We start from the raw sequence: 14,776 nt of genomic DNA on the forward strand, positions 1-14,776 counted from the left end.
ATGATGGGCTCAAGTATAGCAGGGATTGTGGGGCTGGCGCGGGATCGGGCAGTGTTTCGTTCTGCTGTGCATGGGGTCGCTATGAGTCGGAAATGACTCGACGGCACTTAACAACAACAACAACAACATCAACTTCTTTTACCCAGATACAGTTTTTTTTTTTTTTCCTCATTGTGCTAGGAACATATACCTGTGTCAAAAAAGGACGAGAACTATTGGTGCTCAAAACTTACTAGACAAATAGTGACATAATCATTTACATTTTTGCCCTTGACATTTAGAAAATAAATACTTTCTAAGGGAATTGCATACATTGGGTTACATATAATGTCTTCTTACTTTTGATTATAGAAAATAAGGAAAAGATTGTTAGGAAAATCTGAAGCTTTTATTACAGCTTTAATTTATGAAGTAGGCAAAAGAATTTTGGTTTTAAAGGGATTATGGAAAATAAAGTAATTATTTTCTCAATAAACTCTTTTTCAGGAAAAGCAAATACAATTTATATACTTGATTCATATACTATTTGCTGTGGTGTCAATCAAAAATATATATCAAAGGAGAGTTAATTTATTAATGGCTTTTTCTTAATTTTTAAGGCTTAAGATATTAAGTGTTCCCTAAAATTAATCTTTCTTGACTAGACTTTTAAAAATATGGATAAAATTAAAATAGATGATCAACATGATGGAGATAGTTACAAATTATGTCTATTATACCTATATAGTTTTACTTTCAAGGGTTACTAATTTATACTTTTAGCCACTAACATTCATTTCTATAAACATTTTAAAGAAGAAAAGGATTTCGATTTTATTTTAGAAGATTGAACAAAACAATTGAGGTAAGTAAATGAGATAACTGAAAATACACTGAAGGACTGTAATAATCATTACAAACATAAAAACTTCTACTACTTAAACATTTTCTGAGGCACTTATTCTGAGCAAGGCATGTATGACATTATCTAAAGGTGAACAAAAGAGTCCTATCCCCTAAAAAACCAATATTTTTCATAGGCTCTTGACTCAAGCTATTTTAATCCATGTGGTTCAAGGACCACACCTGAGGTGGTTGGTAATGAATGTAAAAAAGCAATTAATGTAAACAGGAAATTTTCAACTATCCATATAAGAAACAATGAGGATCTGGAGTGAAAAAAAAAAAAACAAACCTGTCTACATAAGAAACAATGAGGGTCTGAAATTAGAGCTGAAAAGGAAGATATTTTTGAAAACAGATTTACTGGAATTGACGACAGCCTAGGTGTGAAGGAGAAAAGAGTGAATGGAAACCAGAAACATAGTGAAGGTTTGGAGTAATCTCTAAGCAACATGGAAAAGGGAAATGGAAGTGAGGTTTCTTTCTGAACAGACTTGAAAGATAGAATTATAGAATACTTGAGAAAACTGCAAGTCAATTTACTCCCTCAATTTCTTATGATTTAAGAAGTAAATAGATTTAAAGAAAAGATCTATTTCAAATAAAATAATTTTACAATGTTTTCTTTATTCAGAAATTCAAGAGCAAAAAAAATCTATTATGAGATTTAATTAATTTCAACATTTCTGTTATTCTTAATAAATGATACTCCAAAGTATAGTTGAACACTTCATAATCAATTGACCTGCCTTCATCTTATCTTGTAGATAATGAATTATTTAATTAACTGGAAACTAGAGTCAATTTGTGGTTTACCAGCAGCATGTTTAGGTTTTCATGGGATGGGCTCTCAAGCCTCATATGCTTCACTTTTATGTACTAACTTGTGTTTATTATGTTGCTCCCATATTGTTTGATTTTAAATATCTGTAAACATATTATTTATTTTGGAAAAAGCAGTGTGGTAGTTCAGTTTGTGTGTCAACTTGGCTGGGCCTGGTTGAGTGGCTGGGTAGCTGAATGTAGTATTCCCCATGATGAGACTGGTAATCAACTCCATGGTGGAATCTACTGGGAGCACCTGAGTAGCTGCTTTGGGTATGTGGTCTGCTTCCCGTATTTAACAAAAAGCTTTGGGAATGGTCTCTAGCTTATGGCACCCACCTTGAACCCTGCATGTAGCCGTGTCATTGTTCAGCAGCCTGCCATGCTCTGCTGACCTGGGGCTTAAAATGGACTTAAATTAATGGCCTACTGTGTGGTTTGGTAACATCGGGACTGTGCCTTTTTACTTGACAACCTTGGGCTTGGCAGCCTTACCAGCCAGGAGCTGAGTAAAGAAAAGCCTCTAGCTTCAGTGGGCCGGGAGCTGGAAGCAGAGCTGAAGCCCAAGGCTGAGGGGCTTTCACCCAGCCCCTAGAGCTTGACACTTTGAACTTGGACTTAAAGCCTCCAAATTGTAAGAATAAACTCATGTTAATTAAGGCCATCCCATGTGTGGTATATTCTTGTCAGAGCAGCACTAGGTAACTAGAATAAGCACTATGTAAGTAAATGAAGTAAACTAGTCCACCAAAAGTCAATTCACTGAATTATCTATTTGCCAAATTACTGATGATTTATTTATTTTTAAGTTTGAGTATCACCAAGACTTTGCTGCAGCAATTTTACTATGGATTTGCAGTCATGTGCCACTAAATGAAGAAGCCCTGGTGGTGCAGTAGTTGAATACTCAGCTGCTAACTGAGAAGTCAGCAGTTTAAATTTATCAGCTACTCCACAGCAGAAAGATGTGCGCAGCATGCTCTTGTGAAGATACAGCCTTGGAACCCCAGAGTGGTTCTATTCTGTCCTATAGGGTTACTATGAATCAAGATTGACTATGTATCTGGCAATGGGTTTTTGGCAATAGCCACTATCTTAGTCATCTAGTGCTGCTGTAACAGAAATACCACAAGTAGATGGCTTTAAAAACCAGAAACTTATTCTCTCACAGTTTAGAAGGCTAGGAGTCCAAATTCAGGCTGCTGGATATAGGGGAAGGCTTTCTCTCTGTTAGCAATGGGGCAAGTGTTTTATCATCAATCTTTCCATAGGTTTAGGAGTTTCCCAGCGCAGGTACCCTGGGTCCAAAGGAATTACTCTGCTCCCAGCTCTTCTTTCTTGGTAGTAGTAGGTCCCTCTCTCTGTTAGTTTCTTTCTCCTTTTAAGATAAAAAGTGATGCAGGCCACTCCCAAGGGAAATTCCCCTTATATCAGGGATCAGGGCTGTGACCTGACTAAGAGTATCGCATGATACCTAATCTTACCCTTAGATTTGGCTGATCACACCAGATCACAGTAGGATGATTACATCATTGCATAACTGCCACATTACATAATCATGTAACTTTCAAACCACTGAGAATCATGACCCAGCCAATTTCACCCATATTTTGGGGGGATACAACTTAACCCATGACAACCAATAATAAATGTCAATTTCCCATGTTAATATTTGAGATCTCAGTACTTCTCAAGTGGTAAATATTATATATGTGAATGGATGGATTTTCCCTTACTCATGTTTTTCTGTATTGGACCTTTATCTACCTCAGTCCTTACCTCTGTCAGTAAAATAGCTGTGGTGAATGTTTTAAACCTAGATTAAGGTATTCCTTCTGATCACTGTAGCCCTATTAGTCATTCAGTGAATTAATCATTCACCAAGTTGATTCTTGGCTAAATGATGTTTAGTAAATTTAACTATAGATTAACTTTGGAACAGTTGATTTTTACGCTCTTTCCCTTTGAAACAGTACTTTCAGAATCCTTTATTTCCTAATAATTCATTTATATAAAACTTTTAAAATATGTCATAAGTCAAAGGGAAGTGATCCTGAAGACTTCCCAATGTATTTATTTCATATTTCAGATGAGGGAATTCATACCTACATAAGTAGATCTCAGTTTTTCAAAATTACATAGGATGCTTAGGGCATAAGATATTTTGAACAGAATTTGGTATTCTATATTTTAAGAAAAACATTGAAGTTGATACTATGAGAAAAAATTAGAATTTTATTGAACTTCTTTATACCTATTCCATAGTTTAGTATTATGTCTACTTTTATTAACTTTATGGTCCCAAAGTAGGTAGTGAAAGATTGACATACTATAAACTTACCAGCATTAGGGATTCTGAAGCTACTATATAAGTTCTTACTTTTGAAGTTGTTTCTGTTTTTTATCTAGCCAAGCTGGGGCAAACATCTTGAACCATCACAGCAGGTTTCTGGTTTCTACCTAGTGTCTTCCATGCTGCTTTGCTAAACTGCTTTGTTAGTTTATCTTGCAGGTAAATACCAGACCCTTCAGCAAACCAAGGTTGGAGTGGCAACCAGCTCAGACCAGTTTTGGCCTGTGGATGTGCACATTGGGAAAAAACGGAACAAGGTTGCCGGGGAACCAGCATCTCCCTCTCAGGCCTAAGCCCTGATCAGCTGATGACAGGAAGTTGATGTAATTCATCTGGCGAGCAAGGGCACTGCATTAAAAATGGACTGTCCCCTTTAAACCAAGGCCAAGGAAACTTTAGGCAGTCTCCCGACAGTTCATGCCCAAATACCTGGAATTTTTATGAATATGTATAACTTTCCCTTTCTGAAGGCCCATAAAAGCTGTAAGCTAACCCCTACTTGGGGAGTAAGATCTGAGGGAGATTTCCACCAGTTCCTTACCTAGAGCTGGGTAAATAAAATTACTTTATCTTTCATCAAAACCTGGTACATCCTGTCTCCTGGTTTTACAGTTCACAGGCAGGGACCCACTTGATCTGGCTACACTATCATATACTGGATATGATACTTTGAAAGAGTAATAATGCCAATCCTAGTAGGAAGGTTGGGGAGAGATATGGGGGAAGAAACCTATTAAAAGCAGCTGAGAAAAATAAGGTACGGTACAATGCTGACTATGCTTTGTGGTTATTCATACGAGGCTACCATCTCAAGAATTACGCATTTAATACCTTTTGAGCTCTATACTATAATTCATATTGTTGGCCACCTAGTATAGGCCTTGCCTAGCCACCAAAAATCTTACCTGGTACATTAGTGACATAAATTTCCAGAGTTATAGGTTTCTGGTCCGATGGTTTATGTTCTCAGAGTCCGTATGTGTCAAGAGATAGGTTGCATTAGGTGTGACAGTTAACAGCAGAGTTGAATTAGAACTCTGGTTGTTGACTCTCAATCTTTTGTTCTTCACTTATTTGAAATAATTACTGGCATTATAATTGTACCTGAGACTGACTGTTGCCTGCCTTATTGTCAAATCTCCTCTTATTCTTTACTAACAAAACCTTTATTTGAGTTGGGCAGCACTGTGCCTAGTATTTTACCCTCCCTAGACACTAAGTTTTGTAAGCCAGTGATAATTTCTGCTTCTTTTGTAGTCTTCAGTTTCCCTATTAACACCAGTTTTCCCTCAGTTAGACTTTCATTTTCATTTCTGTAGTGAAATCTGTTAAAAATTTTCTTCATAGAAAATGCCTTTACAGAAAACTTATTTGAAAAAATAAATAAAAGAAAATGATGCCAGGCACATTAAATATTTTTCACAAATATTTGTGAATATTTATTGAATAAATGACTAAGAAAAAAGCTTCTCAATAACAATAAATATTTCAGTTTTGTCATGTCCTTATGCCATTAAAAGGAGGAGTATCTTTTTAAAAATAAAAATCTCAGAGAAAAGCAACATTTTCAGAGTCACTTTTAATTTTTCCTTTCTTAGTCTCTTTTTCTTTGCATTTTTGGCCTGAAAGTAGTAGATAATGAATACTGAAATCCTTGTGGACTTCCTAAAGAAAAAAAAAAACTTAATATTTACACTTCAATGTCCTGTTCTCTACAGTTCACAAGGAATGCCTTTCAAAGTAGATTGTTATATACTTAATTATCTAAAATCCTAAGAAAAATGCAAATATCTTTTACCCAAATATCCTGCCTACATAAATAAAATTTACTCTATTCTATACTTATAGAAGGAGCCCTGGTGGCACATAGGTTAAGCACTTAGTGACTAACTGAATGCTTGGCAGTTTGAACTCACCCAAGCAGCTCTGTGGGAGAAAAGACCTAGAGACCTGCTCCCAAAAAGATTATAACCAAGAAAACCCTAAGGGCCAACTCTACTGCATTACATGGGACTGCCAGGAGTCCCAATCAGTTCAATGATGCCTAACAACAAATTATAAAAATTATTCCTAGTTCAACCTTACTTTCTATTATTCTCACCAATCAAAAACAAAACAAAATGAAAATAATGACAAACATTGGGTTCACCAAGTTCTTACAGTGTGGTGAAGCAGAAGTTTGATACCCTTTTCAAAGGGGTTTTGCTGGCTAAAATAGATTAAGAGGAATTAATTAGAAGGAAGACAGCTAGTATAGCATAAGCATATAAAGAGTATTATAGTTCCAGGTAGTTTAAAATAAACTTATTGCCATCGAGTTGATTTGACTCATAGTGACTCCTCCTTGGCTTTGTGAGGCGGTACCTCTACAGAAGTAGATTGCCAATCTTCCTTCCGAGGAGTGGCTGGTGAGTTTGAACCGATAGCCTCTGGTTAACAGTCAAACGCCTGGGCACTACACCACCAGTTTATCACCTCTAAAATCATGGCTTTCACAGAAGCTGGTAGGAGGTGTTAGATATTTAACTACTGATAGATGCTGACAGGTAGCTGATTCTACAAATGATCTTTTACCACATTTGTAGACTGAAGTAAATAAAAAGATAATAAATATATTGAGAGCTGTTTTCTACTTCTTTTGTCAACCTTGTATATTTACTTGAATTACGGGCTTTTCTTTATTTCTTATTTTAAAGACAATAATTAGGTTATTGTCTTTTAGTTAATAATAAATTTACCTAAATTTCAATAAATGTGAACACTCACACCTCTCATTTGATTATATTATACAAATTTATTCAATGTTTTCAACAAATGTTTGCTATTAGTAAATATACATATAATCATTATCTCAAGCTTAGAAATATCTTTAGTCAAAATGATTAGCTTATGCAGAATAACTATGATTTTCCATTGTAGATATCTGACAAGAAATTAACTCCAAATTTTTATCTTAAAAATGTATAGCTTTATGTATGGAAAATGAATTTGCTCAGTAAATTATCACCAAATCACAATTTTTTTTTTTTTTTAAAAAGGTATAGCATTTAAATATCAATGTAAATTTTTAAAATGCCTTAAATAAAATAGGATGGAAAAATTACATTTTCCAAGTCAAATGTTTTATTAGAGGAGTGATTATGAATACTAATGAATCTCATTTGCTATCCACCACCAAAGGTAGATATATGTAGCTTGGAATACTGTAGTTGTAACATTTAAAATCATTTTGTACAATTTTCATGCATTTGGAAAACTCTGAATGTTTAGCTTTATTGAATTACATGGGAGTTGTTTTCTATGTAAGTACTACAAACAAATTATGAAGAAAATGTGAAAAATACAAGAAAGTAGAAAGAAAACAAAGATCCTTTCCCCAACCATTATATCCATTATTAAAATATTTATACATTTTCTTCCAGTCTTTTAATACAGAAGTTTGAATAGTTTGGTTTTTTAATATATAGCTATCATACCATTTATAGAATTTGTATAAAGGCAGACATACTATAAACATACAAGAATCACCACTGCATGGTAATAGTATCTTTGTCCCAAACTGTATTTTACCTATTCCACAAAATTAATGCCAATCAAAATAATTACACATCACAGTTAACTCTAACAGGAATAGTCTTTACTCATTCTCACAGAAAATTCTTATACAACTACACACATTTCTAATTAACTATGTGCTTATACATATTACTCATAATATATAGATACACATAAGGCCATAAACTACATGCATTTTTAACTAATGAAAATATTTTCTTAGAATACTTACCTTTACCTGTTAGTTCCTAAAAGCATCCTGAAATAAATCCAATTCACTAATTTTTAAAATGAGAATTAAAAAAATTTCAAACCAAACTCATTGTCATCAAGTGCTCTGAAAATTGCTAATATTGTTCTTTAGTATAAGCTGCATGTTGGCAGCTTAACATATACTAGTTTTAGTGATTCATCCTATTTCTTTGGTTAGAATTGATTTCCAAACAAAACAATATGCATTTTTTTTTTTGGAGGGGGACCTGATTATGTTTAATAGAAAGTGAATGGATGTCAAAGAACTTTCTGCTTTGCCTCATGAGGCTTTATAGATTAAGTGTAATTACCACTGATCTAAAGCTAAAAATCCTTTATGAACTGAACACCAATTAGCTTTCCTCTCAGAACAAAAGTTTATTGAACTCACAAAAATAAAGATATCTTTGGCATAAATAAGAAAGTAAGGGTGTGATAATAGGAACTAGAAGATTAAAAATGAAAAGAATTTTTAAATAAAATATTATTGCCTTTTAATGATTATAATTTAAATTATAAAGTTGATGCAGTATACATGGAGTATATAAAATACAGTGTTTCATTACAATTCTGAGAATTTATTTGGTGACAGCTTTAATCTGAGTCATTTTTTCCCCTAATTTAGAAAAGAAAAAGAAAAAAAGAAGTATACTAGAATATATTTCCATAAAAATTTAAACCCCACATAAATACATTGTGGCATTTTAGTACTACCTGTAAAAAGACAGGTGGATTTGGACATAACTTGTTCTTTAAAAAAATCATGAACAACAATGGAAAATACAGGGTTTATGATGCATGCAGAAAAACACTGTCAGAAATTTTGGGTTCTAGCTACGCATCTGCCTCGTTGAGGCTGTGTAACCTTTGGAAATTCTCTTAATCTTCTGCATTCTCAGGATAATACCTCTTGCAGAATGAGGAAGGCCTGTTCCATTTTTATACCCTTAAAATTAGAGGGTAAAATATGATGGAAAAGCTTGCCTGTTCACAGTAGAAAATACCAACTGCCAGGAAGAATTTCTTTTTTGAAGATAATGAGTGAAAGAGGAGAAAGGGAAAAGTTGAATCAAAAAAAGAGAAAACATTAACTTGAGTTGGCTGAGTATTTTAACCTTTCTGAAACAATTTTATAAATATAATCTCATTTTAACTCCATTATAATCCTATGAGACAGGAAGTGTAATTATTATTGTATTTATTTGGCAGATAAAGAAATTGAAGGAAAATGGGCATTACTATATTTTAACACAAGGTGTTAAACTGTTTTGCCAACCATGCCCTCCTCTTGAGGTATTTTTGTAAACACACTATGCTAATTTTTTTTTTACAGCAACTCTCAGGGAAATCCATTGGAGGAGGGCATGGTTAGCAAAACATGCATACCTACAGCAAAGCTAGGAGGAATAATAATACACAGTATGAGTCTGCAGGGAGCACCGGTGGCACAGTGATTAAAGCACTTGTTGCTCCACGGGAGGAAGAGGTGACAATCTGCTAAAGAATCGCAGCCTTGGAAATTCTATGGGCCAGTTTCACTGTCCTGTAGGGTCAGGATCAACTCAGTGGCAACAAGTTTGGTAGCTCACATGAGTTGGAGTCAACTTTATGGCACACAACCATGACAAGCTGAATACAAGTTAATAACAAAGGGAAAACATCAAAGGAAATATACAGGAAATGAGGTCTTTGTGGTGGGTTCTTTGTGCTGACTTGTGAGATTGTGTACTTAGCCCACAATGTCTAGTTTAAGAGGAGCTATGGTGATAAGTTTAGAAACTTATAATTATGTTGAAAAACTCAATTTCTGCAAAAAGTAGAAATTTTATTTCTCTAAACTTTAAGGAACAAAAAAATTACCAAACTTTTGAATAATGCATCACAGACCATGCCATAATCAAATGGCCAAGGTCCTTCAAAAACTAAGATCTTTTGGACTGACTTAAAATAACATGATTTTCCTACTTTACCTTTTAGGGAACTAATGTTTTCCTGTATTTCACATGAAATGAATGATCAGATATTTTTATACCTGTATAAATTGTAAAATCATTGATAGAATTAATTAGCAGGAAAAAAGTTTACTTGAAAAATGACAAGGATATCTATTATGTAAAATTTCCTTGTTACTGAAACATAGTAAATGGAGGCCTTAGTGAGTATCTACCATAAAGTTATATGTATAGCTTCACGAATAACTAACAAAATGCAATGCTTCAGAGTGTAGTGAAATTTACTTCATTGAAGTTAAGGTACTACTTTTTGGTTCAAAGACTGTACTGTTTAAAAAGTGGATACCTGCGGTCCATCTCTGGCTTCATAGAAGTCACCCACTCTTATTTTTGCACTGAAGCTGAAATTGTCCCTTGAGATATCCATTATTCCATTTCTGCTGAGATACTGAAAAAATCACATATTTTTCCACTTCAGGTTTTAATAATTACAACCCAGCTTTGATGTATAGCTATCTTCAGGACACTAACGTTTTGGACATTCTATCAAGGGGCTAAAGATTTACAGAAGCGCAATCTAGGTAAAAGTATATTAGTCCCATACAAGACTTTATCTGAGGAAGGAGTGCACATTTTTTTTTCCATAAGCATGCTCGAGAGTTACCAAATGTATATTATTTGGTGAAAAAGTATGTACCTTTATTACTTCAGGGTACTGTCTAAGTTTCTTTCCACATGGAGCATAATATGCCACTTCTCCTTGAATGCGCCCTCCAAAGTTTCTTATTCTTGTCTCTCTTTGCCAGCTACACATAACAGAAATGAGGGTTATGACACACTTAATCTTAGTAAGGCTTAAAAAGAAAGAAAAGAAAATTCAAGTATATATGCTCTTTAGAAAATAAGAAAAACATAAAGAAAAGAAAAATAATCCCATAATCATAAACTCACTGCCATCAAGTCGAATCCGACTCATAGTGACCTCTCCTTGGACTTTTGGGGCAGAAGTAGATTGCTCAGTCTTCCTTCTGAGGAATGGCTGGTAGGTTTGAACGGCCAGCCTTCTGGTTAGTAGTCAAATGCCTTAGGCACTGTGCCACCAGAGCTCCCATAATCATGTTGTTGTTGTTGTTGTTATTGTTTGCCGTCGAGTTGGCCCCCGACTCATAGCGACCCCTCCTTGGGTTTCCGAGGCAGTATCACTACGGAAGTAGAATTGCCCAACCTTCCTTCCGAGGAGTGGCTGGTGGGTTTGAACCGCCAGCCTTCTGGTGAGCAGTCAAGTGCCTTAGGCACTATGCTACCAGAGCTCCCCCATAATCATACAACCCACAAATATTTACCACTGAAATTATTTTTACTTTTAGTGAATCATTTATTAAAAATGATTCAATTTAAAAATACTGAACACCATGACATTTTAAAAATCATACCTAGTATTACTTTGGGTACTCAGAAATATTCAGTAACATGAGTCAATGTGTAGTAATTTTTTATATCTGCAAAACTTCAAGTGAGAAGAGTGGCTCACTGTTCTTTGGGGCTCATGTACTTCCAGGTCTAAACCTGTCAGTTCCAATAAAATCCTTTTAACCAAACTCTGCTTGATTCCTTCAGTTTTGTCTGCAGTGGCTTTTACTGTCCTTTAATTTTATCTTCAAAAACAAACTTCTTAACTGTATTCCTGCCCTTTGCCAAATAATTTGCTCTTGGTTATTTTTCAGTCAAATTCCACCTTGCTGCATGAGCCCATACCACCTCTGCCATACCTCTGCACAGCAGTTAGCTTTAATTTCAGTTATCCATTATTATCAACTTCTGTGCCTTTTGCTCAGCCACTCATTGGAAGGAAGACTGGTCAATCTACTTCCGCAGTGATACCACCTCAGAAACCAAAGGAGAGGTCACTGTGAGTCATATTTGAGTCCATGGCAATGAGTTTTTTTCTTCCATGCTAATAAATACTATGCAGTATATTTACTTCTTTATTAATAGTAGAGAATAAGAAATCCAGTATGTATCAAACATGCATAAACATACAGAGGGAAAACAAAAAAGAGAAACCTTATTTTACATACCCATATTCCAAGGGAATACGTAGTTCACGTTCATCTGTTACTCTTCTTCTTTTGGAATTGCCTTCAAGAAAATTCAACCAGTTAATACAGATGACAATTTTCAGGGTAGTTTAGCCATTTTCTTTTAAAATAATATTTTAGTGACTTGGATTATCTAGTTTATTTCTACAACTTGCACATTATTTTTAAGTGGTTTTCAACGGAACAGGTATAAGGCAGAGAGGCTTTCTTTTTATTTTGTATCAATGACAGAATTAGCCTCTCTGTAAAGAAAATGCAATCCAATGTAAAAATATGTAACTTTTTTCTCCTCTTTAACATAGTTATTAAAGAAATGGTTACAGAAGCAGGAGGGAAATAGTAGGTAGATGTTTCAGAAAATTTGCTAATAGTTGTTTCTCTGAAAATGTGAGTTTCTCCTTCTATGTCCATATATATCCACAGCCAAAACAACTGTTTTAATTAATCTAGAGTACAAAGGTAAGATTATGATTATTTGCAAAATTTATCATAGATAATGATCAATTTTAAAAATACAAACACATGCATCTTATATTAGTAGTAGACTAATGTAGAAATTACCAAAAAGACAATGAAATGTAGGAAACAGTTACGTAGTATTTTACTATATGTATCTTTCTTTCCATAGCTATGGAATATGAACAGAAAGTATTTTAGAATATTAAATGTAGAAACTTTTCATGAAGATCTCCAGAAGTTTATGAAAGGTCAAATAGGAAAAAAAAAAAAAAAAAGAAAGAAAGAAAGACATGGCATATGTTATATAAAAGTCCAAATATCTGTAATAAACTTCTGTACTGTAGAAGCACAAACTAAACACAAATGCAGGTAAGTAGTCAAAATTGACAGCTGTCATCAATCAGGTTCTTAAATTGGAAGCACACACAGTAAAAGTACATGCTGAGTTTTCACAGCCAACCTAAAATCTAGATATAACACTTGATTCCAACAAGATCATCTCCTGACATTGTCTAAAGATTCTTGCTATAAGTTGAATACTATTTTACAATAATAAAAATAAGGTGTAAGTACCAGAATGCGGACTTGAAGTAAGTGCAGAAGAAGGTGTGCCCGGAAAAGCAGGTGACTGGGGTTCAGAACCTAAGGCAGCAGGAGCAGAGCCTGGGACTTTTGCTACGTGGAGGTTACGAGGTGTTGAGTGGGCTGCGAGGCTGATGGAAGGGCTTTTGACAGATGGAGCAGTTTTATTCAGTGTCATGGAAGTTTTCTCTCCTTCAGTATCACTATCTGATTCATCTTGGTCTTTCTCATCATCATCTTCTTCTTCTGATCCTTCCGTATCTGATTCTGAATTACTATCTGATTCTGGGAAGTAAAAGAAGTATTGCATATTATAACTAGAAAATCACCAATGGTTTGTAGTTTGTATCTAAATGGAATAGCTCAGGAACAAGCATCTGTGACTGAGAACTCAAATGAGCAACTTTCCCCAAGAGTAAGTGTAAAAACTACTACCATACGGTACTAGAGTACAATGTATTGAAACTATAAATTCTCAAAATTCTTCCTTAAAACTATCAGTTTTACTCACTCTAATCATTAACAGTTCTTCTAACATGACATGTTCTCATGATAAGTTCTGCTTAATGGCTTCAAAAACACTTTTAGTTTAATGGAGAAACTGAGGTATACAGAGACAGAACTGATGACTCAACCTAACAAGCACCAATGGTTTAAGAAGTATACTAAGCTCAGTGTGAGGAAGAGAAGTCTGGTGTCACCATTACCCTTTCTTCTGGACTTTAAAGTTAAAGAAAACAATTTTCTGGAGAGATTCTTGGCTTCTGTGGCTGTAGTTTTTCTATACAGGTGGAAGACTTCATGAGGTTTCCCAGACTTCATGAAAGACTAGGCCTACAGAAACAATTACGGTAGGATAGTAGAGTGGTTTGCTAATTTAAGCTTGTTCTATCTATGCAGGCCTCTCATCCCAAACCCTTTCTCAATTTCAAACCAAGAGCAAGGCTTTGTACTTCCTTGAGGAAACGGGAGAGGGCTGGGTAGGGACTGCTGGGCAGGCAGTTTAATGAAGTATGCTTTCTGTAGACACACACATGAAGAAATTACTTATGTGTACTCTAGAGAGGAAGGCAGTGGCAGCATGTCCCCCAGTGGTGGGACAAGAATGATCCCCAACTTCCAAAGCTTGCTTCATAGTAGTCTTGTAACACATTAGACACTATAGGCCTTTCCCCCTCTTTTCTGGAATCACAACCATTCCAGATTCCCTGGAAGGGGAAATTGAGATAAAGTTACCTGACATCATAGTGGGATGCAGATGTCAGCTGAAAACGAATTTAACAGAAATAAAATCTTTCTTGTACATTTGAGCTTCTGGGCTAAGATTCACACCACATACCACCATACAAATTTTAAGGAAGATTAACTAAAGAACGTACAATGCACTCACTCCTCCAGATATGTAAAATCTGTTTCTGGATTAAGCATAAGTGTAGAGCTGATACATGCACTGTATCCTAACGGCTCCCAACAACAGCTTTTGTGGAATTGTGTTTGGTGTGATGCTTTCCGCTTACATTAGGGTTCACAATTAAAAAGTTTATGAGTTATCAGTATTGATATTCATTATTTATCATAAAAAGTTATATTTATGGGAACCCAAGGGAAAAAAATCTTACCAGGAAAAGCTGTTCTTAACCTTGAACAAGTAGTCTGTTTTTACATTACAGACACTTTAGATTGTACAACTATATTTTCCTATTCATATTGGCTACTAGAAAATTTATAGTGGGATGTGTGGCTGGCTGGCCCATAACAAATTCACAAACTTGTATAACATGCCTTTCTCCTTTGTACTTTAAATTTAAGCTATCTTG

The 14,776-nt window shown here is 34.8% G+C and overlaps 1 protein-coding gene across 1 annotated transcript in view; it reads right to left on the bottom strand.

Moving 5' to 3' along the window:
• The window catches only part of BAZ2B (bromodomain adjacent to zinc finger domain 2B), a 240,788-nt gene that overhangs the window by 126,213 nt on the left and 99,799 nt on the right, over positions 1 to 14,776 (bottom strand). The window contains exons 9-11 of the mRNA XM_042781069.1: positions 11,898 to 11,958; positions 10,517 to 10,625; positions 10,166 to 10,267 (exon numbers count right to left, since the gene is read on the bottom strand). Coding sequence (XP_042637003.1) covers positions 10,166 to 10,267; positions 10,517 to 10,625; positions 11,898 to 11,958 — 272 coding nt within the window. The remainder of the gene's footprint in view (positions 1 to 10,165; positions 10,268 to 10,516; positions 10,626 to 11,897; positions 11,959 to 14,776) is intronic.

The sequence above is a fragment of the Orycteropus afer genome, unplaced genomic scaffold (genome assembly GCF_000298275.1).
Source record: "Orycteropus afer afer isolate SDZICR_OR568_19922 unplaced genomic scaffold, OryAfe1.0 scaffold00084, whole genome shotgun sequence".
NCBI lineage: Eukaryota > Metazoa > Chordata > Mammalia > Tubulidentata > Orycteropodidae > Orycteropus > Orycteropus afer.